Source organism: Patagioenas fasciata, chromosome 1, assembly GCF_037038585.1.
Source record: "Patagioenas fasciata isolate bPatFas1 chromosome 1, bPatFas1.hap1, whole genome shotgun sequence".
Taxonomy (NCBI): domain Eukaryota; kingdom Metazoa; phylum Chordata; class Aves; order Columbiformes; family Columbidae; genus Patagioenas; species Patagioenas fasciata.
In genome coordinates, this window is record NC_092520.1 from 208350425 (window position 1) to 208377433 (window position 27009).

Here is a 27009-nt window from a genome sequence, read left to right on the forward strand (position 1 = left end):
CCTGACACTCCCCCTTTATATATCTGTAAACATTAATAAGGTCACCCCTCAGTCTCCTCTTCTCCAAGCTAAAGAGCCCCAGCTCCCTCAGCCTTTCCTCATAAGGGAGACACTCCACTCCCTTCAGTATCTTTGTTGCCCTATGAGCATGATTCAGAAACTGAACCTATTTTTTTGTCCACAAAATCATTAAATGTCTTCTTGTACGCACTAACGTGTAACACTCATGAGCCTACTAGTGTCCCCATTGCCAAAGTCTGTACAACTTTCCTCCAGAAGAGAACTCGAGAGGGAAAGCCAACTTTTAATAATGGTCTTACCATGTAAAAGAAAGGACTTGTGAATGACAATGTTAATTCTGCATCTTGCTTCGATGCTGTGCTATTTCACTTCAAGGCTTTCCAGGTTGTTACGAAATTCCTTTTCTGTTTAAATGAGTGCAACCATTTAATCAAAATGCCTCCACGTCGTGCCTGAGAGGGATCCTACCATATCATAATGAATTCTCATACTGTGCCATATATGGATTCAATATTTATTATCCGCCTTCCTCCTGAAGCAAACACCAGCTATTTAATTGATTTTAGTGCACCACAGTGTAAATTACCAGGTAGTGAAAGATGCAGAACTAAATCTAAAAGACTCACTCAGCAACTACGTGAACACCAAGCAACCAGCAAAAAACTTCTTGGCAAGGCATGAAAGGAAGGAGATAGTTATCCAAAGCCAACAAAATGGAGAGAAAATTGCTAGGGCTCTAAATAGCCACTTGCCTGCTGCTCAGAGAGAAAGACCTCACTCCTGCTCTCAGGGAAGCAGTGATATTATTCAGGATTACTGGCAGATATATATTGCAGCCCTGTGAATTGCCTATACCAGACCAAGCTACACAACACTGGCACATTCACCTCCGTGCCCGGCTACAACAAGAGCCTTAATTTGGGAATTAGTGAGGGAACTAGTGGTGGGCTGAAGGAAGAAACTCAAGTCAATGCTGCCAAAATTTATTGCTGTAAGAAAAAAATTCAAGGCACGTACTGTCACCCAGAGGATTTGGTGCTGGCCCTTGCTGGGAACCAGATATTACAACAACCAACCATCGGAAGGTACTTGTTTATTGTACTCACAAGAGTAAGAAAATAATCAGTTATGCTTGTCTGATTTATGAGCCCTTCAAATCTTTCTGTAACTTTAATGAATAATACATTAGAGGAAGGTTTATTTGGAATTTTGGCCAAACCTCTTGTTTTCCTCATTGACAATAGCAGCTTTGCAACAACAGATATCTTAAAGAAAAAAAAATAATCCATTTTCATCTGACCTGTTCACATTTCTGTAAAAGCAAACAACGGTATAATGCTGTTGGTTCAATGAAAATGTGGAAATGTTTGTCCATTTTGTCTTTATCCCCAAGGCCACAGGGAAAATAAAATACTCTCCATCAGTGGAGCATAGTGCTTTGATTAAAAAAACCCAAACCTCAGTGTTGCTTCGTTAATGAGTTCATAATGGAACACTTCAGACTAAGCTCACAATAATGAGTGCAAGCTTAGGAGCAATGATGTTGACAATCGTCTACACCTGTTGAAGACGGTTGCCTACAAGTGGGTTTGGAAATCATCAGAAGAAAGTCTTTTACACTTCCCAAGATGAAGATTCTCACCATTCCTGTACTGCTGCAGGAAGACTGGACTGATGTCCATGGGCTCTAAGACTCCTGTTTCTGGCCACAGCTGAAGCCTTTAGACATCAAACAGTACAAGGAAGCAACAGGGCTGCTGTTCAGTGCCGTTCCTAGGAGAAGGTGCTGTGTTTGGAGGGGACACGGAGATTGGGAACTACTGAAAGTCCTACCATGGCTAAGGACAACTAGAACCATCCAGTGAGCGCATATCACACTTTTGGGATGAAACACAACCCACAACATTACAGGTGTCTAAAAGTCATCCTGGAGATCACTCTGTGGTCTATTAACCTGTCACCAACAAATCTGCCCATGCCCTGATCTCCATCCTGACATTACTTATTCCTAGTCTTTTTATAACCCCTCAGCCACTGGAAAAGGGGAGATACTCCTTTTTATTTAACACTCAGCAGTGTAACACAACTAATATAATAATCTTTTTTTCCCCAAAGAAAAAGATGAAATTGCCTTTTTGGTTTTGTTGTGCCTGTAAAGCGTTATGCAAAAGACAGAAGGAAATATCTCTGCATTCACAGTGGGATTTGTATGAACGATAAAGGCAAGGTGCATTCTTTAGCAGTAGAAACTACTTCTGTCCAAGCACCTGAGAGAAGCCCCGTAGCACCACCTCCTTCTGCAGATCATATTATTATCATTATTACTAATAGCGGTAATGGTAACAGGAGAAACAACACCAGTAATGAAGAACACTGGAGCTGACGACTGAGGACCAGGGATTCAGTTTTTTTATAACCCCTCAGCCACTGGAAAAGGGGAGATACTCCTTTTTATTTAACACTTACCAGTGTAACACAACTAATATAATCATCTTTTTTCCCCAAAGAAAAAGCTCTGAAATTGCTACTGGATTAATAGTTACTACCCAGCTCCCAGGGGCACGACGCCATGGGTAAGTTTATTATGTGGTCAGCAGCTTGCAAAGATCTAGTGAAAATTGCTGAAGTACAACGAGATTAACTCCTTTAGCCTTTTAACAAGGTGACCTGTGTTGTTCAGTCAATCAGCTCTCAAAGATTTTGAGAAGGCATGATTTTTTTTTTAAGATACATATTTTTTTCAAGCTATACTGATAAACCACGCTCTGATTGCAGTAAGCGCTAGAAACAGGTTGGAAGCAAAACGTATATCGCACATGACCTAATAATAATAGTGATTTCAAAATCTAACACCCCGGATCTGTGTTTTGGGCCCACGTCTGCAATATGTCCACGCTGAAGGCTGCGACAGGCCCAGGATCCATTTTCCTGAGCGCTTCTCCCACGATCGTGGTCTGACGCTCCCAGTCGTGTCTCACATGCTCAACCCTGTTGCTGCTGTCCCACTTTGCTCTCCATGTTCACCAGCTGGATCCATCCCTGGAGAGCTGTGCCTTCTACAGCACCCTCCCCCCAGTTCAAAAAACTCTTGTCCATAGAAGCAGTAAAAGGCTTTTTTCAACCACAGGGCATAATCCTTGCTGTTTCTCGTTCCACTGTAGACTTCTAAAGGCTGCTTTGCTTTGCTTCACCCCACAAGCTGTGAGGAAATGAAGTCTTGCTCAACTAGAGGCCCTAAGTTTCTGCTCAGCTGTGCCAAAGTCCAGACCAATCTCCCTTGGCACCTTGCAGGCCCCTTCCTGGCATGCCCAGGTGTGCATCAGCTTTCCTGGTGCTGTAATTCTTAAGTAGCATGTGCACCAAAAAAAGCCCAAACAAGTAAACAACTTATCCCATAACTGATTAATGTAAAATTCATGTACATTTGCTAGACCAGAAACTGGGAACAGGTCTTTCCCTGGCCCATCCACTAAGTGTCCTAGCCAATAAACCCCATGTGATCCATCTGCCACATACATCTACCGCACATCTTATTCCCGTGCAGCGGAAGGAGGTGCTGGAAGCACGGGATCCAAGGCTTTTTACATAGATCCAGTTTGTTTTCAAAGGGTGCCAGGCACTACTTTAGGCTGGCCCTTTTGAGACACCTCATCCAAGCTGTGAGTATTGGAAATAAAGCAGAGCAGATTCTATGGGCATGCAGCTGATCCCAAGTCTCATACCAAGCACCAAACTGAATCCCTGGCCCTCAGTCATCAGCTCTAGTGTTCTTCATTACTGGTCTTGTTTCTCCTGTTACCATTACTGCTGTGACTAATAATGATAATAACATGATCTGCAGAAGATGGTGGTGCTGCGGGGCTTCTCTCAGATGCTTGGACAGAAGTAGTTTCTACTGCTAAAGAATGCACCTTGTCTTTATCATTCATACAAATCCCATTGTGAATGCAGAGATATTTCCTTCTGTCTTTTGCATAACGCTTTACAGGCACAACAAAAACAACTATGGGAATAAATCTCATCGAAGGAATGCGGTGCAGCAGATCTATGTTTTGCTTTAATTAGCATCCTGATGTGATAGCGGCTTGGTGTGTGTATCGCTGTTTCATAACACAGTGCGTCCTTGATAGACTCCTTAAGGAACCTGGCAAACACGGCACTTCCCTCCATTGTCTGTTGTTTTTCTTGGAGGCTGAGTATTTTCATTGAAATGTCATTCGCAAGCCCCGTCCATGCTCGGTTGCTCTCGGAGTGTGCTCAGGCATCGGGCTTTCAAAAAAATTAAAGGGAATTCAGCACTTAATCACAGCTTAGTGCTTTGCTTATTTATTTGCAAAACATACAGGTGAAAGGCAAAAATCACAAGTGGCGTATGAGCAGTAACAATAAAAGCTCCTGTGGATTTTACCATGTGTAGGCTGTTTGAGCTGCCTCCCAAGGCATTACAGGGTTATAAGGTGCTTGTGTGTGGTGGGTGAGAGAAGAAAAATAGCAGGAATGGGACACGGGGACTGTGAGCCTGCAGACCTCTGGGCAGGGCTCTCCTCTGTGCACCCGGTGGGATGGAGCACCCATCATCTTGGCTTTTCTGTGGCGGAAATAATCTGAATAATTCAGCAGAGTTAACATGCCAAGCTGGAAAAATCCCAAAGTCAAGGGTTTAGGGTCAGTTCGGGCTGGTCTTTTTGCAAAGGTAGGGAGAAGCACTTTGTGGATGGTCAGCCAGCACTGGGCCCTTGTGGCCAGGAAGGTCAATGGCATCCTGGGATGGATTAGAAGGGGGGTGGTCAGTAGGTCAGAGAGGTTCTCCTGCCCCTCTACTCTGCCCTGGTGAGACCACACCTGGAATATTGTGTCCAGTTCTGGGCCCCTCAGTTCCAGAAGGACAGGGAACTGCTGGAGAGAGTCCAGCGCAGGGCAACAAAGATGTTGAAGGGAGTGGAGCATCTCCCGTGTGAGGAAAGGCTGAGGGAGCTGGGGCTCTGGAGCTTGGAGAAGAGGAGACTGAGGGGGGACCTCATTAATGTTTATAAATATATAAAGGGTGAGTGTCATGAGGATGGAGCCAGGCTCTTCTCAGTGACAACCAATCATAGGACAGGGGGTAATGGCTACAAACTGGAACACAGGAGGTTCCACTTAGATATGAGAAGAAACTTCTCAGTGAGGGTGCCAGAGCCTGGCCCAGGCTGCCCAGGGAGATTGTGGAGTCTCCTTCTCTGCAGACATTCAAACCCGCCTGGACACCTTCCTGTGGAACCTCATCTGGGTGTTCCTGCTCCGGCAGGGGGATTGGACTGGATGAGCTTTTGAGGTCCCTTCCAATCCCTGACATTCTGTGATTCTGTGAACTGGTTGTTCTTTGCACAGACATCAAAGCCTCTAAAGAGCTCACACAGGGGAAAGACGCCAGTTTCCTTGGAGAATCAGAAACACCAGCTGACAGGATCTGGGCATAGCAGCCCTCCTACCGAGAGGATCAGATCTACTCTTTGAGAGCACAGCCCCCCAAAGCGGTGGAAAGCTCCACCAGCCTGGCAGTAGGGTTTTCACTTTCTTTAACTAGATCCTGGTATTAGCAGGAATTCCTCTGGATTTGGCACTGAGTATGAAAAAATAGTGCAGAGAAACGCCGAGGTGGGTGTTCAAGTTCGATCATTACTTAACCAGCTGCATGCTTTGAGGTCCTGCTTCTGCAACCTTTCCCCATTCAAACAGTCTCATTGCCTTCAGGAGGATTTAGAGAAATAAAACTTCCAGCATAGCAGGTTAAAACTGCAGCCTGGAAGACTTAGTTATTAGGAAATGCTCCATACCCATAAGGACATTCAGCAATGGTGTTGACTCCCTGGGGAGCGTGAGACTGGGGATTTTTAACAACAGGTTAGAAAATCATCTGCTAATGCTGATCAGATGGTACAGGCAGCACATTCTTCCCTGGGACGGGCAGATTATTTCCCTGACTTTTAGAGGTGCCTTTTATACCTATTTTCACCCTCTTTTCCTAAGGCTGTGAAGCAATAGCTCTCCATCCCAGTTTCCCAGCCCTTAGTAACTTCTGACCCATTGAGCGAACTTGCAACCAAATTGGACAGAAGAGTAGAGATAGCAAAAATATGAACTTCCTACATATTTCAAGCAAATATGGATTAATAAGGGAGAACATGGAAATAAATGTATTCACTGATTTTTAACGTAGCCCCATATCCTTTCAGAGCGGCAATAGCCCCAGCTCCTGTGGCTGTGACTAATGTGGGGTGCACACAAATCTGTGGGGAGCCAAACTTCGCTGCTTCACACTTCAATGCAGGCGAACAATATGAATGAAGTCAGAGCCGAGCTTTGGGAATCTGCTCTGACCTGCCCGGGCAGCACATTTACAAACAGCATTTGCAAACAGTCCCATGACACTCGCAAGGAAAAGACGTTGTTTATGTAAATCCATTTTTATGTATGATTTTCCAGCACGCAGAAAATGAGTCATCAATATCCAAAGAGGCTGATTATGCCAATGAAATATTAGTGTCTGATGATACCCATCACAACAGGTTATCAGGATATGTCCCTATACTAACGATCTGAAGCAAGGCAGATCGTTAAGAAGTTTCCACAGGGTAATTCTTGCCAACTGGCACCAATAGCAACAAAAAATGATGTAACTGCTCATTAATAAAGTTTACTATTGTATTGAGACATAGTTCAATAAAACTTTTCTTTCTGAAAGCACCTTATTTCCCCTTGTCTCCTACAATATCCCATGGGGAAATCTCATCCAGCATCCAGAAGGAATGAAACCTACGGAGTATTTTAGTGTTTGTCTTTGTTACTTGTGTAGTTCTTAATGGTACTATAGGAAATCCAGGTTTGGAAAAGAGCAGGTTTTTTATTGATTAGAAAGCACATCATCCTAATAGAAATATGACAAAATCCAAAGGCTCTACAGTACTTTTGTACAGTGCCTGCAAACTTTTAGCAGAATCATCCTAGGAAAGGCAGAGATTATCCTATATCTGTATTCTGCTTTGCAGCTGCACCGGTAACTCCACCTCATACCAAAGCTGAGCAATACTGCTTGGAGCAAAATACAGCATGGACTTGTCCATAACCTTGGCAAATTTAGAGTCACTGGATTGGAATAACCTGTATTTTTGGAAAATAAATTAAAAAAATTAAAAGGTCCAGTCATTTCTAATGAACAGGTTAATGCTTTGAGGCGGCACGTGAAATTCTGAGCTGTCAAATCTGGGGATCTCCAAGCTGGAATTTGGTCTACCTTGCACTAAGAGGACTGGGACAGTGTGAGTAGTTTTATGATAGCTTGTATACAACATACATAAAAACAAGGTGGTGAAACTGAAACCAGAGATCAGATTTCCCTGTGAACATTGCCAGGAAACTCAGAGGACAGATTCACCAACAGCTACAAAACCCTGAGAAGAACTCCCAGAGGGACTGGCAGGAATAAATTGTCAAGTAGACATGGACAGCCGCCTCTTCACCTCCCTCCTATGAGCTCCAGCATGGACACTGCCACCTGTGCTTGCCCATATCTTTGACAGAATAAACAAGGAGCAACATTTATCCCTTAAGGTGGCCTGCGAAGAATCATGGCTTTCAAGTAAAAATAGATGCACCAGAGGGCAAACATAACAGGGAGGCTAGGTCTACCTCCAAAAACCTCCCAGAGGTGCTGCAAGATGTTCAGGGGCTGTAATGTGGATTTTCCACAACATTGCAAAGAGTGCTCTAAAGGCTGGTAATGAAAATATTGTCCACACAACAAAAAATCTCTCTTAGGAAACATAAGTTAGTGCCCACTTATCAAGCAATGAGCCAAGGGGAAGGGCATTTGGATTTGAGATTTGCTGTGCTCATGATACTGATCTTTGAGTGACCCTGATTTTACCCCACTTCTTTTAATCTAAATGTTCCCTCCTGAAAGCTGCTTGATCAGAAGCCTTTTCTACTTCCTATCAAACCCCAGTTTTAAATGTAGGCAACTGTCGTCTTGTTTAGGAGAAATGCACAAAAATGAGAAGCCAAAAAACCCACAAGGAATCTAATAATAAATAGAGATGTAAACAAATAGATACTTCATGCCGTGCAATGGTTCACAGCTATTGTATCAACAAGTTGGTGTTAACTTGGAAACAAGAGATTATTGGTGCATGCCTTCTCCCAGATGGAAACCAGGAAAGAAGGCACAAAGAATTGATTTTGAATCTTCTGGACTTTGTGGTGTTGTCACCCCACTGCTGATGCCAATTGATCCCAATCCCAACTATAGATGAAAATTCAGAGGCAGAGGTTGCACCATCTTAACGCAACATCCACAGGGATGAGGGTGAGCACCTGGCCACCTTCTTCTCTCTGCCTTGGGATAACACAACCCAAGAAAGCACAGACAGGTTATTACCTGGAAATACTCCATGCACGGCAGAGGACAACACAGCCTTGTCCGATTTGCAGCAGCACAGAGGGCTAAGAGCAACGGCCTGGCACAACATCAAACGACTTTAATAAAATAATCTTAAGCTAACGTGTTGTACCTCATAGTTGAGGCAGATTAAGAGCACGCACACACACAAGGTTCATCACATGGGCCCTCTGTGCGAGCAGGATTTTGTTACAGCCCTGTCACTTGATTGCATTTGAGTCTGTGCCCCTATTCAAATAAAGCAACCCTGTAGTTTTTGAGGGGTTTTCCTGCTTTTTCTTAATAGGAATGTTAAAAAGCATTGATCCCGCTCCCTGGAAGATTCAGTTCAAAGCATTTGTGTGCAGGACATCTTGGTCTGCCCTGCACCAGAAAGTGCAGCTCTTGGTTGGGGCTGGGGAGCGCTCAGAGCTGCTGCCCTGGATGCTGGTGATGATTCCCAGCTGCTGCCTTCAGCTGGGCATCTCACCCCAGTGGGCACCAGTGAAGCTGTGTCCCTCTGGAATAGCTAAATGCTTGGCCCTTCCAAAATTATTTGGCTGTGTTTACAAACACAGCTATAACAGAAAGGATAATTCCCTAGTAAGTATTGAATTGTGAGAACTACAAATTAATACTAATATATATTCAGTGTCACCTATGATTACAGACCTACCTTTTAGATGACATTTATAAAAGTGAGGGTTACGCTACATTAAACAAGCTAATAATAAGTAGGAGTAACATTGATTTTATTTTTTAAGGGATAAAATAAAAATAAGGATTTGCAAATCAACTGATCATGAAATTGGTACTTCCCACAACCACAACGGTGTTTGGTTGGAATCTGTATGACACTGAGGCTCCCAGGCAGGTTCTTTTGCAGCACTTTGGGCTGAAATGTAGGGCTACAAAACCAGATTAAAAATGTACAGGGCGCTATTCTTTCCCCACTGCCAGCAGAACAGCTTCTAGAACACCTCCATGCCTGGATATTACCAACAGAGAATGGACTGGCATAGTCCCCAAGGGCTTTCTGTGGGGTATGTAGCACCAGAGCTGCCTCTATCAGATACTCCAGGCTTCCCCATGGCACATCTGGCTCTTCCCAGCTGTGATTTATTCCTCTGCCCTGTCTGCTCTGCTCTTGTTGAGGTGACTTCATAATCAAAAAAGATAAAGACTAGAGCTGCTCAGAGGAAATTTCAACTTCAAATCATGATTTTTAAATTGATTTCAGAAAGAGGAAAAATGAAAAAGGCATTATGAGCATCTGCCTGTCACATCCCTCCTCCCTGCCAGGTGGGTGTGACGAGAGGGCCAGGTCACCCACAGAGTATCATGTACTTGATAGGATCCTCATCTTCTCTGGCTCAGAGGGGGAAAATACGGAAGAAGAGGGGATCTGGTGAGAGAGACACGTCAAGGAGCAATGGTATGAGCTACTGCTGCTGCTGAGACAAGGATGAAGATGCTTTCTTGCAAATCCAGCACCTGTGCACATGGTGGTATCTCAGGTCACCTCTCGCTCAGTGCAGACCAGGTATCTGTCGTGACACAGAGAACTAAACCATGGCAATTCCATATGTATGGAGCCAATTCTCATCCCCTTAACATTTCCTCTTCACTCTGGTTTGATTTGGGTGAGACTATTCACAAAACCCTTCAATTCCCCAGTTTCACAACAAACAAACCCATCACGCCTGGAGATGCATTTTTAACCACCCACTGTGGATTTTGCAGACTGCAGCACACAAGACAAATACCTCTCACTTATCCCACCTTTTGGGTTAAAGAACAAAACCAGAACACAAAGAGGCGGCAATTTTGACACAAAAACTTAATAAGGTTCAGTACTTACAATTGCATGACCAGATATAAATGGTTTGGACTCTCATAGATGTCTTCCAGGGCAACTATATTTTCATGCTTGATCCTGAAAAATCATAAGATAAGATGAAACGGTGATTTAAGTGGCTGCAAAACCTAAAACTATTTTTAGTCAGACACTACTTGTCAGTGCTTTATTCAACATCATAAAATATTATTTTGACCAAAGTAAACAGTCAGGAGTGTTTCACAGCCCAGAATACTATTATTGCTCACAGAAAATTCCTTCAGTCCTCTCAAGCCAAAATGTTTAAGTGTCTGGGGCACTAGAGGTTTACAGTGCCCGTGTCAGATGAATGAGTATGTTTGGGTGGAAGCTGAAGGCTCAGGACAGCAGCAAAGGGTGCGAGGGGGTGATGGAGGCACAGTGGGGGCTGGCAGGGAAGGCAGGGATCTGCCCCAGTGCAGAGGCTGGAACAAGGCGGCATTTACCATATGACAACTCCATGTTGCTTCCCACCAAATTCACCTTGCTTCAGTGTCACACCTGCTCCAGACACCCTTATTTCCCCGCAGTGTTATTAAGCCCCACGTGCTTTCTGCGCAACGGCTGCAAGCATTTTCGTGGCCTCAATTTGCACCAGAGATGGTTCAGAGTGGACATTAGCAAACGTTTCTTCATGGAAAGGGTTGTCAGGCATTGGAACAGGCTGCCCAGGGAAGTGGTGGAGTCACCATCCCTGGAGGGCTTTAAAAGACGTGTAGATGAGGCTCTTAGGGACATGGTTTAGTGCTAGAGTTGGGTTATGGTTGGACTTGATGATCTCAAGGGTCTCTTCCAACCAAAATGATTCTATGGGTTTGCTACACACCCACCATTCCCACTGATCATTCCCAATGAGCCTCTTGTCAAAATGCTTGCTTTGAAGAGAAACATCATCTCTACAAGCATGCAACTAATTAACTACTTGGAGCAATGCCTCTCTGGGTTTGCTCCTTCAATGCTTACAAATAGTTTCCAAAGGATACATTTAAGTTCCGCAAACCCTGAAGAGACTACACGTACAACTCCAGGGAGAGGATATTAATTACACCGATTGTAGACAATTGTTTTAAGAGCAAGAGAAAGCTGGGAAGCGCTAAGCAGAGACCACTTACTAAACAACAGATGGACACATTCAGAAAGAAAGTAAAAGTACATCATGAGAAAATGCAAATCTCTCCACATGTTTCAAGGTTCAAGTAGCCTAATTAAGATGCTTAATCAGGTGTCAGGACCTCGTCCTCAATGGTCCCAAGTGCCCCAACGTCTGCACGAAGATGCTGCGCCCAGCAGGATCTTTCCTGTAAGAACACAGACTAATCCAATTTCCTCGGAATTCACTGGAAAGGTTATGGCTGACCTGAATTCACGCGCATAATCAGTCATCAAAAGCTGCATTCATATAAGGACCTTTATGCACAGGAAATTTAATATCAACTATAACTGAGCTCAAAATAACATGCTACAGGATGTCAGAGCAACAAATACATGAGTAGGCTCCTCACTCCACCTAAATATCTGGGAAATCTCATTATATTTTAGCAAGATTTCCAGGTAGACTGCATCACAAATTAAGTTCTTGATATTGACAACAGGAAAGCAGTACACCACCTACTTGGCTTTATGTGGCACATGTCTGGAAACCTTTATTATGCTGTGCAGGTCAAGGGCCTGGTCCCTTGAGGGTTACAGCTCAGGCAAAGTCAGTTTTGCCTTGTTGAAGTTAGTTTAACGTACACTAGGATCCCAAACGAAATTTCAAGCAAATAGGCACTTTTAATGAAAATTATTGTATGTATTTATCCATTTTCCTCTATGCACACTCAAGTGATCATCTCTGTACCTCATACCATCGTGATCAAGAAGGCAGTTTCAACACAAATAATCTGCCACAGTGTTATCTGTTTAAAGCCTCCAACTAAGTCTGCGGTATGGTTTTTACCATGCACATATTAACGCTTTGCATTTCTATTTTTGAAAACCTCAGAGGTTCTCCAAACCAAACAAAACCCCTCTGAGACAGCCACCAGCAGCACCTGACTGTCACCCACATGGGTGACCCACAGAGATGAACATCCAGGGGGACAGAGGCCAGAAAAACTCATCCGACACGCAACGCTGCACGCTGAGGGTTGCAGCAGGACCCTCTCTCCCTTCTAATTTGCAAACCAAATGAACACTGAGCCTCTGTGCTCTCCAAAGGTTGAGAAACTTGCACGGCTTTAAAGTAAAGGGAGGAGAAAGGGTTTAGTCCTGTCACTGCAGGGTCTGTATTGAGCCAACCTGCCCTTCTTTGAAAGCAGGTGCAGGACGTGAGGATGTGGGATTTGGGCAGACAGCGAATATAAAGTGTAATCCAGAAGAAGGCAGCCAAAAAAAGCTGAATCATCCCCAAAGAGCATAGGGACCCACTCCCATAGTGATGAGGGTATTTGGAAGGAAATGTCACTTTGGGAGGTGACACCCGTGCACACCAGCCACTCAACTGCTGGTGGCCACTGCATTTGAAGGGCTTGTTGAGACGGGAAGGAGGCATTTCCTTCCACTTGGCCTCAGCCTCCCCAGGACCAGCACAGCCTTAATTGTGGAGTTACACAGTGCTTAATATTCACACTGAAGTACACATCACATGCATATGAATCAAGCAACTTGACCCACACAGCATTTATCTACTCGGACCCTCAAATGACAAGCTATTTAAAGGAAAACGGAATTCAAAATTTAAAAAAAAATAATAATTAAAAAAATATGGGAATCACCTGGGGAGAAACCTAGGGTTTAGATGAAGTTGCAGGTTGTGTTGCTGAAGCTGGGCCAGAGCAACCATGGGCTTCCCGGCAGAGGTCACTGCAGCCAGCAGCAGCCTCCGGCTCTCTTCACTTCAAAGCAGGTGCAAGCAATCCCCTACAGCCCTGATACACAATAATTAACCCTTCAAGGCTGAGTAGTAGTCATTACAATAACATTAATGGGTTTGGGAGGTCGGGTGCAGTATCAACACAGCATTTTGTTGATAGCACAAAGGCCAACAGAGATTGGGACTAGTCTGTCCTGCTCCTCAGCAGTGGGGGACATGTGGGGTATGACTGAATGGATGCTGCTGGCTTGCATGGATGCTCAGGTACACGAAGAGGTGACGAAAGCAGTGTGCAATGGCAGTTACTTGATCAGGAGGCATTTGGGAATGCCTTAATTAACTCCAGTTTTATCCTCCTGTAGAAGTGCCGAGTGAATCTCAAAGGTTCGGAGGATTCATACTGCTAAGCCTCCAAATGCCTCCACGCAGCCCCGCGGGTGATCTCACATAGCAGAAATACTCACCGGACTATCCAATCTCCTCAAGGCCTGCTAGGATTTATTTTTTTTAAAAAGTGCAGAAAATCTAGAAGTTCTTCTGTAATCACATGAAAGGAGGGAGCAGAGGGGGCCAAGAAACCAGATCTCCCAACCCCAGAGTGTTACATTTACCAATGGGCCATAACTATTTCAATCCCTTCTCCTTCCCATCTTGGTGAGAGGATCTTAACCCCATGTCTCCGCAGGCTTTTTCCTCCCTTTGGCCTCCCAGTTTCCCACTGCGATAGATAAACCTGACTTCGATTAATTCTGCGGGAAGGAAAATATCAATGTTGGTGTGGTACGGGATGGTGCAACATCATGGCTGTAGCAGAGGGGACACGGACTGCGGTGACAGCAGTTCCTATTAATTGTTTCCAAAGAAAAAACTTTGAAAGTAAATATCAAAACATGGGCTTGGTTAAAGCAAATTAGATCAGGTTACATAAATTCTTACTAACACAAAATGTTCGGCTAAGGAAATCTTCCTTATCACCCTTTTAACCTCCCTTTCATCACACTTGCTGTTCTCCCTGATGCTTTCCCTCCTTCCTGGCAAACCCCAGGTGCTGCTCACATCTCCCACACCCTGATGTGTCCCCACAAATCCCCCCATGTGTGACACGAAGGGCCGGTGCTACCTCTGGCCACTGCTGCTTTGTTGATTTTCAGGAATATGAAAATCTGAGGCCATTTGAGAGAAAGAAGATATCTAAAAATAAAAATACAAACGGAGGCTTATACCTTAACCAACTCGCTCAGGACTATCCACCCTACAAGGCCCATGAGATGCTGCAATCCATGGAAAAAAGAAGAGGAAAATACAGCTAGAAGTGAGAATCAGGGAAATTTAAGTGTACAAAAACCTATGAAGTGTGATTAATCCTGGTAAGAAACTACGAAAAGAAAGGATGGATTCAGCATTTCCAGGGCAGCGCTGGCTTGGATGCTGTGCCGCAGGTACAAGGTTCGATGTGACCATGAAAAATCATCAGATTTCCTCTCTGGTCTTTCAGGTCTGCGAATCTGCCCATGTGCTTTTACACAGGTGTCAGCAACACAAACGAATGGAGGCAACATTGCACCTGAGTAATGTTTCAACATATGAGCAGATTGCCAGCCAAGGCTTAAAGGAGCAAACTGAACTGGACAACCGATGACTTCGGGTGACTTTTCCGAGCGTGGCAGCTGTGCAAACAAGGGCTGGTGGGAGAGTGTTTGATCTGCTGCGGAACCCCAAGCACAGACTGGTCCCTTTTGCTTGCTGGGGAGTCATCGCACAAGAGCATTAACAGGGGCTACTGTGTCTGGGTGCTGCTGAAACATGGAGATGTCTGCCTCTGAAGGAGCTGAAACCTGTCCTGAAACAAGACCTGACTTGACCAGGAGTGGCATTTGGCCCTGGCTGACAGTTTCCATCACGCCAGACTGGGTGTGCTGCGGCACTGGAGTTGTGACGAGTATGTGGGATGCTAAAATCCACCCTCAACTCTGGTTGGCACAGAGACACCACATCCTATTCACTGCCACCAGAAGGGTACAATACCCATAGGTTCGGAACTAACCCTAATGGGTAAAATTCCCTTCAAAATTCACCAAGGAAAAAAAAAAATCACTATATTCCATGGGCTTTGGCTGGAGATTGCTTTTAAGGAGCAAAGGATTAAAACACTGAAGTGTTTTAATGGCTGAGCTTTCTGTACATCTCTGCCAGCTCCTGACCATCCCAGAGGCCATGGAGCTGAAAGTAAACTCATTGCATATTGCCATGGATTGTTAATTAGAGGGGTAGCACTCTGCATAGATAAAAGCAGAGGGCCCTGGTTGTGCTGTTGTTTTGGCTGCTGAGCTGGCAGGAGAGCATGTTAAATACCCAGCTGCAAAGGCATGCTATGAACTATGATTGAATCACTTATATTAACATCTATCATATTTAACACTGGAAACTAGAATCTGTTGGAAGAACGCTGCACAAAAACGCTGGGCAAACACAAAAGCCGTTTAAGTAGGGCAGGTTCCCTACATAACAACTCTTTCTGAGTCAGTGTTACATTTGCAAGACATGACATTTAATGCTGCACCTCCATGAACAGCACGTGTCACGGAGAAAATGCCACAAGAAAGCACAAATAATTTTGTGAAAGCCAGAACCAACAAAGCCTGAGTCTGCAAGGATTTGTAGCTTTGAGTAAGCAACTGTCTTTGCGAATAAATGTTCCATTATTTTCATATGTACCCTGCAGAGAGTTTTGCCAGCAGCACAAGAGTTACTGGGCTTGATGAATTCACCAGTTGGCCAAGGGAAGTGTTTAAATCACAGCTCCTGCTCTGGAGGACACTAGCAACTTGCTTCTGCTCAGCTGTCTTATTCGGTTGAAATGAGTCAATAACTTCAACAGATATTAGGAGGGCCTCACACATATTCACGCAGAGTGATCGCATCAGATTGCTTTCCACGTGAAAGAAAACTATCAAAAAAATCTTCAGTATGGCTCATAATGACGTGAGAATGCATGGGAACAAACCAGCCTGTTCCCAAGGAGAAAACAGGATGTGTCTGCTAAGAGGGGAACAGGGTAAGTGAGATAGCAAAGGTTGGTAGAGGGAAGGAAACCGATGGCTGTCCTGGAAATGGCTGCCTGACTGCAGCAGAGCTCTGCCCACCACTCCAGGTCTGGAAAACCTTCAAATACTGATGCTGGCCATGAGACTCGCAGTGCCTTACCTTCATACAAGGCTTCTTATAATTTGGACCCTTGAAAATCAACTGGGCATGAATGAGGCGAGGTACCATCTCTCTAACTCTACCCCCTCCCTTTCTCATTCCCAAAACCCCCAGACATCCTCCAGGATGGATGGTTTGCAGATGGATATTCCCCATATAGCTTCACTGATATTTGCATGAGCAGAGTTCAGCATGGCACTTACTCCCATCGTCCAAGTTTCCCTCCCACATGGACATTCTGGTGTGAAAAGAAGAAATGTAAGCTGCAGTCCTTTTTTGCACAGTTAGTTTTTATCAGGTCTTTCTTATCTACGTACTCTCTGGTATCTTGTGTAGTTTATAGGAGCCCTTTCCCTCTCAAGCAGAGCACAGGCTATCTTGCAGAACTTTACATCACAGATTGAAAGCTTTTCATAGAATCACAGAATCACAGGATGGCTGGAGTTGGAAGGGACCTCTGGAGATCATCCAGTCCAACCCACCTGCTAAAGCAGGTTCACCAGAGCAGATCACACAGGAAGGTGTCCAGGTGGGTTTGAATGTCTCCAGAGAAGGAGACTCCACAACCTCTCTGGGCAGCCTGGTCCAGAGCTCTGGCACCTCAAAGTAAAGAAGTTTCTCTTCATATTCAGATGGAACCTCCTGTGCTTCAGTCTGTGCCCACTGCCCCTCATCCTATTGTTGGGCACCACTGAAAAGAGTCTGGTCCATCCTCTTGACACCCACCCTTGAGATATTTATAAACACTGATGAGATCCCCTCTCAGCTTCTCTTCTCCAGGCTGAACAGACCCAGCTCGCTCAGTCTCTCACCATAAGAAAGATGCTCCAGACAAAGAAAGACGCTCCAGACATGTCTCCTTGGTGATTTCAGTCCACTCAACAGGAATGCCTTTTATACCACCATTGCACAGTCAGAAAACAGTTGACTGACATCACTGTACCATGACTTCAAGAAGCCATGAGAGGTGGCCTCAAGCAGTTCACGAGAAGAAAGCAGTAACTGCGTAAATTGGGACTGCTTGCAGTAAATCTGAACTTTCCCTGGTGAAGCCTGAAGCCATTTTGTCTCGTCCTATCAGTTGCTACTTGAGAGAAGAGACCAACCCCCTCCATGCTCCAAGCTCCTTTCAGGCAGTTCAGAGATCAGAAGGTCTCCCCTCAGCTCCTGTTCTCCAGCTGAACCCCCCAGGTCCCTCAGCCGCTCCCATCACACTTGTGCTCCAGACCCTTCCCCAGCTCCATTCCCTTCTCTGAACTCGCTCCAGCACCTCAAGGTCTTTCCTGTAGTGAGGGACCCAAAACTACATCCAGGATTCGCAGTGCGGCCTCTCCAGTGCCCAGTACAGGGGATGGTCACTGCCATGATCCTGCTGGCCACATTAGTGCTGATACAAGCCAAGGAGGTTTACTGGATTCAGTATTGAATATTCCTTTGCATTAAAAATGAAAGAGAACTCCTATTTATGAGCAGAAAGGTAGAAATATTGCTAACTGTGTCTCACAGCCAGACGGAATTTTTGACCTTCTCTGATCTCCTACCACAGCAATACCTTTTGTTTCCCGCCCACGCTGCCCGTCTCACCTTGCTGGATCTAATGACTGGCCGAGGCAGAGCTAATTACAGCTCAAAGCCAGATGGTTCACTGCCTATATGTTGATTGCCGGGCCAGATTAGCTAAATCTCTGTGGATGAAAGGCCAAGAAGTTCAACTTGGGGGGTCAACGTATGGTCTCCAAACCACAGATTGCTCACAAAACGAGAAGGAAATTAGTATCTTTACTAGTAACTTTAAGATTTCTGCACTTCTGTTAGGATAATTAGAGAAGATAGCAAACATTGTCATACGCTTCTTTGGAAAACTGACTAGAAGAGAAAGACCCTGGATGCCCTAGAAGATGGGACACAAAGGCAAGCGTGGAGGGATGAATCACTTTACACACCTTCCCTCAGATGCGATTGAAGAGCAGACTGTCATAAAAAGCCCCAGGGCTGGGAACAAGCAGCAAGAGGCTGAGAACAGGCATCAGAAGAAAGCAGAGGCAGCCAAAATTGAGGAGGGAGACAGATGTCCACCACAAGACCCACTCCTGTTAGCCTCAGAAGACGGTGATGATTTTTAAATTAACATTTTTTTTGCCACTTATTTCAGGATTTAACACTTCGATTTGGTATGTTATTATCTAAATGTAAAGAAATGAGCCAGGATGAGATTTGTCCTGAGCTGGTGTCCTAGCAGGATGCTGAGGGATTCTGCTACCAATGCAGCTGCCTCCTCTGTTGCTTACATGGGGGTATAACCCACTGCACAGAGGATGAGGAGGTGTCAGGAGACCTCACACTTATAAACTTGACATCTTTTCATCTTTCTGATCTTATCCGTCACCCCTGTGATCTCCTGTTATTCAAGGGTGAAAACCCAGAAATCTTCACAACAATTTCAATGGCCTTTCTTCCCCAGTGCTGTACGTCTTATATCATGTACCACGTTCATAAAAGATTCTCATGGGATTCCATGGTGACAATGTCAAGTTGGAGACATTTTGCAGCTGGAAACCTGATCTGTGTAGTTAAGCAGCTGTAACTGGTTGTGACAAAACCTACCCGTACACACCTCACAATTTCCGATCCTTGCCCTACCTCGTGTCATACTCTCTAGCAGTGTAATCCTCTCTTCATTTCTAATTTCTCCAGATCCTGTGAGCAGAGACTGGTCCGGCTCCTTCACTGCCAGGAGCATTTGTGGTCTGCAGTAGTGCAGCTTGAAAAAATGACTATTTGGTTATCTTAAAATCCAGCTTGTTTCCCTGCTGGGAAGGGGAGAGAGATGTATGAACCTCCTGATGCCCAGAGCATGTGTATTTTCCTCCTGGAGGTACTTTCTAGACATCAGGCACAGTGCAAAAGGGATGTTGGAGGCAGCATCCTGACTGTTTCTGAAACAATAGCTGCCTCCAGCTGTTGTGCTGGGTACACTGCTGGGTCCATTAAGGATGCAACGAGTGAGCCCACAGGCTCGTTGCCTCCCCGGGACACAGACTGAGGTCATGCCCTGTTCTGCCTTGTGTCTGGATCACAGCAGAGCTCAGACAAAGGCTGAACATCTCCGGCACAGATGCATGGGTTTTCACTGGGCACTGCTGGAATTTTATAATCCCCCACGAAAGTAGCGAAAGAATACAAGCACTTTGAGAATAAAAATGAGGGATTCCTAGATTGCACACCTGGAGTTAGGTGCTGACCTTATGTCCACTTATCTTAAACATTTTCATGTGAAAGCTGCTCAGTAGCCTTTAAAGAAATTCTAGTTCTGGGTCTTCACTAACTCAGAGCTCCAGCAGGAAGACTTGGACCAAATAACCTTCTGAAATGCTTGGATTCCTACAGTAGGACCTGCAGCCAATTTAAGACAACAGGAATATCCCTGTGCCACCATCATCTGTGATTTTAGGAGTATCCCTGCTTTCCATGAGAAGCACTGAGCCACCAGAACCACCGCTTCCAAGCAGAGCATCCCAACTGGCAGCATTCAAAAAGGCTTGCAAAGGTTGAGCAAAAACCTCCAGACTGTTTAATTTGAAACACATCAAAACAAATATTAATGCTGAATTAATCATTAGAGGTGACAAAGATAAAAGTAGTGGCTGCAAGGATTTATCTCAGCCAAAAAACAGTGAACTATCTTTTAGCTGTTGGCAGCAGCCCTGTCTTCCCAGCGTGGAGGAGTGGGGATTTACGTGTGCAGCCAGTAATTATAGCAGATTCCCACTCGCTTGCCTGGGAGACGTGAGGAGCTACGTGCAATTAAAGGTGGTGAGCAGCTCCTTGACTGAGCTGAGTTGTTCTGAAAGGGTTCCATGCAATGACAGATGGACAAAAAAGGAGGCTCTACATGCAAAACCCTTGACAAACACACTGACTTAAAGCAGAACACTGACACTCTTGGAAAGATCATGTGGCTGCGAGCAAAGAAACCATCCCTGTACTTTGCCTCACAAAATGAGAAGCTCTTACTAGTTTACAGTGAGTGAAGAGCTAAGTAACTGGTATGTTTTCTTAGCCTCCTTGTTCTCAGGTGAGTGCAGTATGTACACATACATTCAGTTATATGAAAAGAAAGCTCTGCCATCCGTGAAATACCCATTTGACACAGACACAGGGATGTTCTTGTCTACTATTATCTCCTTCAGTGGTTTGAATACATGCTAATGAAGGGCAAATGTTACACCACCCACACACCTGTATAGATAAGTTACACAAAAACCTGGATAACTGGCTATTTGGATGAAAGATGTAACAAAACTAAGTATCTCATTCCACTGCATGAGAGATAAATGTACCTATGACTCAGGAGATGTGACAGAGCTGGGACTCCCAGATGTGGCTTGTAGGATCTTTAGCTATTGGGTTACCCTAGCTATGGGTGAGGTGGACCCATACTGCTCATGATAAATAACCATAAAAAGATGGAGACATACTCAGAGGACAGCGATGTAACCAAAACACTTTGGCTCGCAGCCCCAGGCAGGGCTATGCTCTACAGTCATAGCTAAAGAGGTTTATGCCTCAAAACTGCATTTTTTCCACAAGTGAAGCAGAAAAGCAAACAGGCAAATAGCACGTATGACATCCTGAGCATAAACTTTTTGCTTCCCAGTGAAGATCATGAGTCCTTCACATGCTCAGCTCTGCAGATCAGGCTACCACGTATTGTTGCTGGGCAGCTTAGTAAATCACAAACGTTAACTAAGAGTATGCGTGATAATTAAAGCCCATTATAGCTCCTAGAGACCTACACTCTCAGATTTGCTCAGTTGTAGTTGTCTCCTACAGCAAGGAACAGCAAATGCACTCCAGAAGTGGTGGGAGATCCTACGGACAGAGGGAGTAGAATAATAACTATGACTTTGCTGCTCCTAAGGCTACAGTGTGTGGGTTTGAGTCCTGATCAAGTCGTGATGTATTTGTGTCATTAGGACCCTGCCCACCTGGGTGGCCCCAAGGCCACCTGCCCAGGTGAAGCCGCTCAGACCAGGCTGGTGGAGCACAGCTCTCCAGGGGCTCCTGGGCAACCCTGAGCTGGCATCTCAGCAGCGGGATGACTCAAACTCTCGGTCTGCAGGGCTGAGCCGCATGACCAGAAAACCCCCCTCCTTCTCATCAGGCTACTGGGAAGCCAATTTATCTTATTTATTGAGAAAGACAGAAGGATAAGTAAGAGGCGAGGCAGGTTTCCACGTTTCATCATCGCTGTATTAGGACACTCCTACACAGAAGGCTGCTCCCCCAGTTGCCTGTGGGAAGTGCCATAGTCCTCGGGTGAGTCATATACACTCTATACCATAAGAAAGTAAGTGGGAAAGCTCTGCACAGTGGGGGATTGATCTGGGAGGACAACCACGGCAATCCGTGTTCATTATGAGTTACTCTCCTCAGTCGCAGTGTACAGAACGATGAACTCAAAGGCAGATTCACTTCTTCTGACACCTGTGTGAAAGCAAAGGGACTCCGGAATGTTCTGGAGCCACATCTCTGCGCGGCTGGTAATGGCAGAGGAAAATAAGGCTTCAGTTCTCTGTAACTGAACCTGCTATTTAAAGCCTAAGTGAAGGCTACTGATGTGCAAGCTTGTTTTATTTTCAGTCTTCCCAGATATTGGACACAAAAATACATCTTCTACTTCCACTGCTTGCTCTGCACGTGGTCTTCAGGAAAGAAGCAGAGCGAAGAGAAAGAAAACTCCCAGCAATAGGCAGAATTAATCACGGCAAAATTCAGATGGGCCAAATTTTTAAATCTTTAATCAGGCAAGACCGCTGGGGTTCTCACTTGGCTGGATTCAAACCTTGGCAGCATCACTGCAGAGTCCAAAGTAGACCTGAACTTGACACACCAAGTGGCAGAAAAGTCACTCAACCAGACAACATAATTAGCAGAAATCCTTGCTAATAAGGATGCATTTGGCTTGTGTATAACAGCTAATTGGTTTTTAACCAGGTGAGAATAGGTACGAGAAAGTTAATCTCCCCAGTTTTACAAAGGATATGATAAAGGGGGGCTAATTAAAAATTAAATAGTGTTGAAGTTCATTTATTCTTGCTACTTGTGTTACTGTGAAGCACAGGGACCCTATGTGTACGTTTCTATATTTAGGAAAGAGAAACCTGGATTCACAAATGTCCGCAAAGTGCGTTTGGGGAGGTAACAGAGGAGTTTAAACCAGAAGCCAGCTCTGTACTTGCAGCCACCTGCCCGCTGAAGAGAACTTTGGAATTGCAGTTCCCTCTTTTCCCATGGCATAGAAATAACATTTTTAAAAACACCCACTGGGTAGTCAATGATCAGACATCTAAAGTTTATTAGGTACCTTATGATGCAAGTAACTTCCTACAGTAACTAAGCATCAAAGCACTTCCATACATCCTCCCGGGTATCTTCAGACAGCTAAATATCTTAAAAATGTATCTCCAAATGATTTCTAAAGGTGATATAGACACTAAAGACTGGAAGCCTGGAATCTTTCCATAGTTTTAAACCCCTAATAACCACTGCAGATGGAATTTATGTTTTTTAAATATGTCACCACGGCACTGTCCTGCTCCGGAGCATGGAGGTTAACAAAGCAAATTCTTCAGACAGTAACAAGCAGAATATGAATGTCATAAGCAGTAGTTAATGTTAAAAGATGGAAAATCCTTCACCTACAATAAATGCATGCCTATCTGTAGGAACAGTAGGGCTAAAGAGGAATATTACAATTACATGTGGGTTATTCTTCCATTATTCCAAGTTTTACCCCTGCCCATTGATTTTTTTGTATGTCATGATGAAGCAGAAACGGGAATGAAAATAGTTTGAAAATAAGATCTTATAAATAGATTTCAAAGGACAATGACAGAAGATTTACCTTTGTTAATTCCTTGTTTTCTTTCACTCAGCTAGGAAGAAATCACTACAAAAAAATGGATTGTTTCATGGCATTCGAGAGAATGTTTTCTAACCAACTGACTTACAAACCACAGTGCTATAGATTTCTAATATTTTATGCAGCCAAGTCACACATACAAGTCACACACAGTGACTCATTTTTTCCTAAGAAATACATCTAATTAATTCAAGGTATTTAGAATGAAAGGTAGCTATTAGATGAAGTCTAAAATAAATGGTACTAAATGCAGCCTTAGAGCTAACGGACACAGGGCATTCTGGTAACATCGCATTCTCTGCTGTGCTAAAAGCTGTGCTGCTCACCGCAAATAATACTGGATTAATACATTTATATTGCATCCTTTTTGAAGCACAACTGCCAATAGAGCTTGTCAGAAGGATGCTAAAGGATCCCTAATACAACACATCTTGCTTCACAAGGTGTGCATCAATTCTGAGCTGGGTGGAGCATGTGTTTGTGAAGAAGGCGTTATCCAGCTTAGCTTTTTGAGGCTACTCAGCACCTGGCTTCTCCCACAAGAAAAAAGGAGCTACAAAGCAAGGGGTGTGATTTTACAGCATTCACTCCTGCTATTGTCTGCTTAACTGGAACAATGCATTCATTTACAACACACGACACAGTCATCAAACCTGCCTCTTTTTTATCATTACCTCAGCTTTATGTGGCGTCAACAAATTCAATGTCTTGTCACAAACTGCAAGTATATTGGTGCTTCATAGATGCTGAGCACAGTAAGTAAAAACTGCTGGGAAAGTAATCAGTGGTGTGATTAGCATCACAAACTGCAGAGGTTAGAAGTTCGTATCTAGCTAGTTGAACGTACATGTTCTCATGGGTCTTATCATCTGTGATCTGGTGATCCCTCAGGAGCTGGGTTTGGAATAAAACTTGCAGAGCATCTCAATTCCAAATGCAAGACAAATACAGGCACAGATGTTCCTATACAAATCCTAATTTGCGCCCAGGCTTAAAACCTAGAATTGCACAGGTCCATCTCAATCATGTGTCCTCTCACGTTTCACACTCTCCTGTGCAATTCCCCTTGAAGTTTAACTCCAAATTGCTTCAGAGTTGCATTCTGACAGGCATCCTGTCCTAGTCTTTTTGCCCTGTTTTGTTGCATTATCCACCTAGTTATATTTCAACGTGTATATCACTGCATTACCAGGTTACTCTGTGTTCTGGTGGGATTTTAAAGAACAACATATTCAATGAAAATAATTATTTCCTCCAGTCCAGAGGACATTTGTTGTGTTCTCAATAGGACCATAAGAGAGGAAGCTACCTGCTGAGTTAATGCTTCAGCTCTGAGTTTCCATTAACCTCCTAACATCAACCATTTTTTATTATGAAATCATGACCTTCAAACCACGCATACGGAAAAAAGTACATTTCTCCCCACTCACAGTGACTGGAAATACTGTTCTTACATCTTAAAATAAAAAATCCACCTTTGAGCTAGGACCAAAAATAAAAGCTTGCAAAGCCAATGTAGTTTTTTAAAGAAGTTATGAGCATTTCAAAGGGAGCGCAGTTAGCATGGAAACACTCTCAGGCTTCAGGCAGGCACAAGCTACCAGCAAACATTTTGAAGAACACTTTGGAAATATCTATGGAAAAAAAATCATGAATCCACATTTCCAAAATACATGCGTGACTTCACACCAACTAGCAAGCACATTGAGAGGCACGAACAGTAGTCAAGAAACCAGCCAGAAACCTCCAGAGATACCAGACACCAGGGAATGTTTCTCTGTCACCCTATATATCTTTCTGAAAGATATAACTGAGTCAAACCAGTCAGTTGGAATGGGCAGAAGAATGGTAGTTCTTACTCCAAGGACATACACTTGTAGTATCTGATACTGGATATGATAGGATAACCAAACCTCACGTCCCTATTCACACCTGAGCTGGTCCACACCATGCATGGTACCTCTCAGCTGCTTCTGATGACACCATAAGGTACAAAGCAAGGGAGAAGCAGATTACCAAAAGGGCAGACAGGTATCAGCGACCTGAAACCAGGTCTATAATACCAGTAAAGCCACACAGTCATATCCCCATTCACAACATCTGTTGAGTAGTTAATGTTGCATCAGTCATGCATGTCCTTAATTCAGACTCAATTCGCTGTTATCATTTCAATTAATACACATTGTTGAATTATGCTTTACAGACTCCACACCAGATAAAGGTGGGGAAGGTGACGCTCTGTTTCTAACATGTCATTTTACTTTTGACAGGCATAAATACACTTTTGAGTAGATAATCAGAGTTGTCAAATCTCACAGCATTTAATCACTCAGCATGAATGGTTAAAACACTTAAAATTAATCTCGCATTAGTCTAATTGTTACTCAGTGTCTCCTGTTTTGTTTGCATTTTTGGTTTTGTTTTTACATCTTATTTTCTCCTCCGGTTTCAGCTGCCTCCTCCCTATCCATTTACTCTTTGTCAGCATCCCACCTGACGGTGCAAAACTCCTTCCATCTCCATGGCAGGCTGTCTCGCATACACAAGTCATCTCCACGGCTGCTATTTGTGCCAGCCATGCCGTGTAATGACAGCGGGTGACATAGTTTCCAAAGGCTTGTGCTTCCATTTGTGCTGTCTGTAAGAACCTGCTCAGGGGAGCAATGAGGAATGAGAGAAAGGGAAGAGCCACAAACACACACATTTTAGCTACTGCAATCTCCTTGTCTCTGGCCTTTTTCGTTCACTGATACTGCAGCAAAATGCATTTCCTAGTCCACGTTTTCAACTGTGCACATCTATGCATTATACACTGATTCCTATGCTCTCTATTCCCTGAAACGTAACATTCATCTCCGTCTTCAAGGAGCTTCTCAGCCAGCCTGTCCCCATCTTACCTATCGTATTGAATACTCATTTCTCACCTCTAACAAGGTGGTGATGCTCATCAGGAAAAGAACCAGATTTTCAACCTTTACGCTGCCTGTAACATGCACTGGATGCCCATACATTTTGGAGCTGCTCCTTATCTTTGGGGTGACCACATCGAAGCTCTCCTCACAACTCCTCTATGCTCCTAAGAGCTTTTCCTTAAGGTGACAATATGTATTGGCCAGTCTTGTATGTCCCTGCCCGTGGCAGAGAGGTTGGACTAGATGATCTTTTAAAGGTCCCTTCCAACACTTCTACTGACCTTCCTTGTCCTCTCTCATCTGTCTGCATCTACCTCTTATGACATGTTTCCCTGTAGTGTGAACCCTTTTTGCACCACATTTTAACAGCTTTTAGCTATCAAGAATCTTTCTGCTGCTAATCCAATGTCTATAAGGCAGAGGACATAGCTGTGGAGCAGAGCAGAACAAAGATCTCCCTGTTCCAAGTCCCAACTAGGTGATCACACTATAGCATGGTCTCCTTCTGACCCTTGAATCCTAAAAACACCTAAACCCCAGAGGCTCGCTAGCCTGGTGGCAGGCAGCAAAGCCACCCAGGAGATGGGACTTGTGAGCTGCCAGGTGTCTCATCACCTGGCCACTCATCCCCACCAGCAATGGGGCACACAACCATCATCTCATCTAGATACCCACTCCAGAACGGGCTGTGGAGTCCAGCTCCAGGATGAACCCAGACACTTAATGGAGGTAGGTTTCTGAGGTCCAGAGAGGGACAGGAGCTCACGCGCTGCCTTTGCCAACTTCTAGGCAAATCTCCAT

The 27009-nt window shown here is 44.3% G+C and overlaps 1 protein-coding gene across 3 annotated transcripts in view; it reads right to left on the bottom strand.

Moving 5' to 3' along the window:
* CAMK1D (calcium/calmodulin dependent protein kinase ID) overlaps positions 1–27009 on the bottom strand; it is a 236709-nt gene that overhangs the window by 91413 nt on the left and 118287 nt on the right. For all 3 annotated transcript variants that reach the window (XM_065836524.2, XM_071803518.1, XM_065836513.2), the window contains exon 3: positions 10299–10373. In XM_065836524.2, the coding sequence (XP_065692596.1) occupies positions 10299–10373 (75 nt within the window). The remainder of the gene's footprint in view (positions 1–10298; positions 10374–27009) is intronic.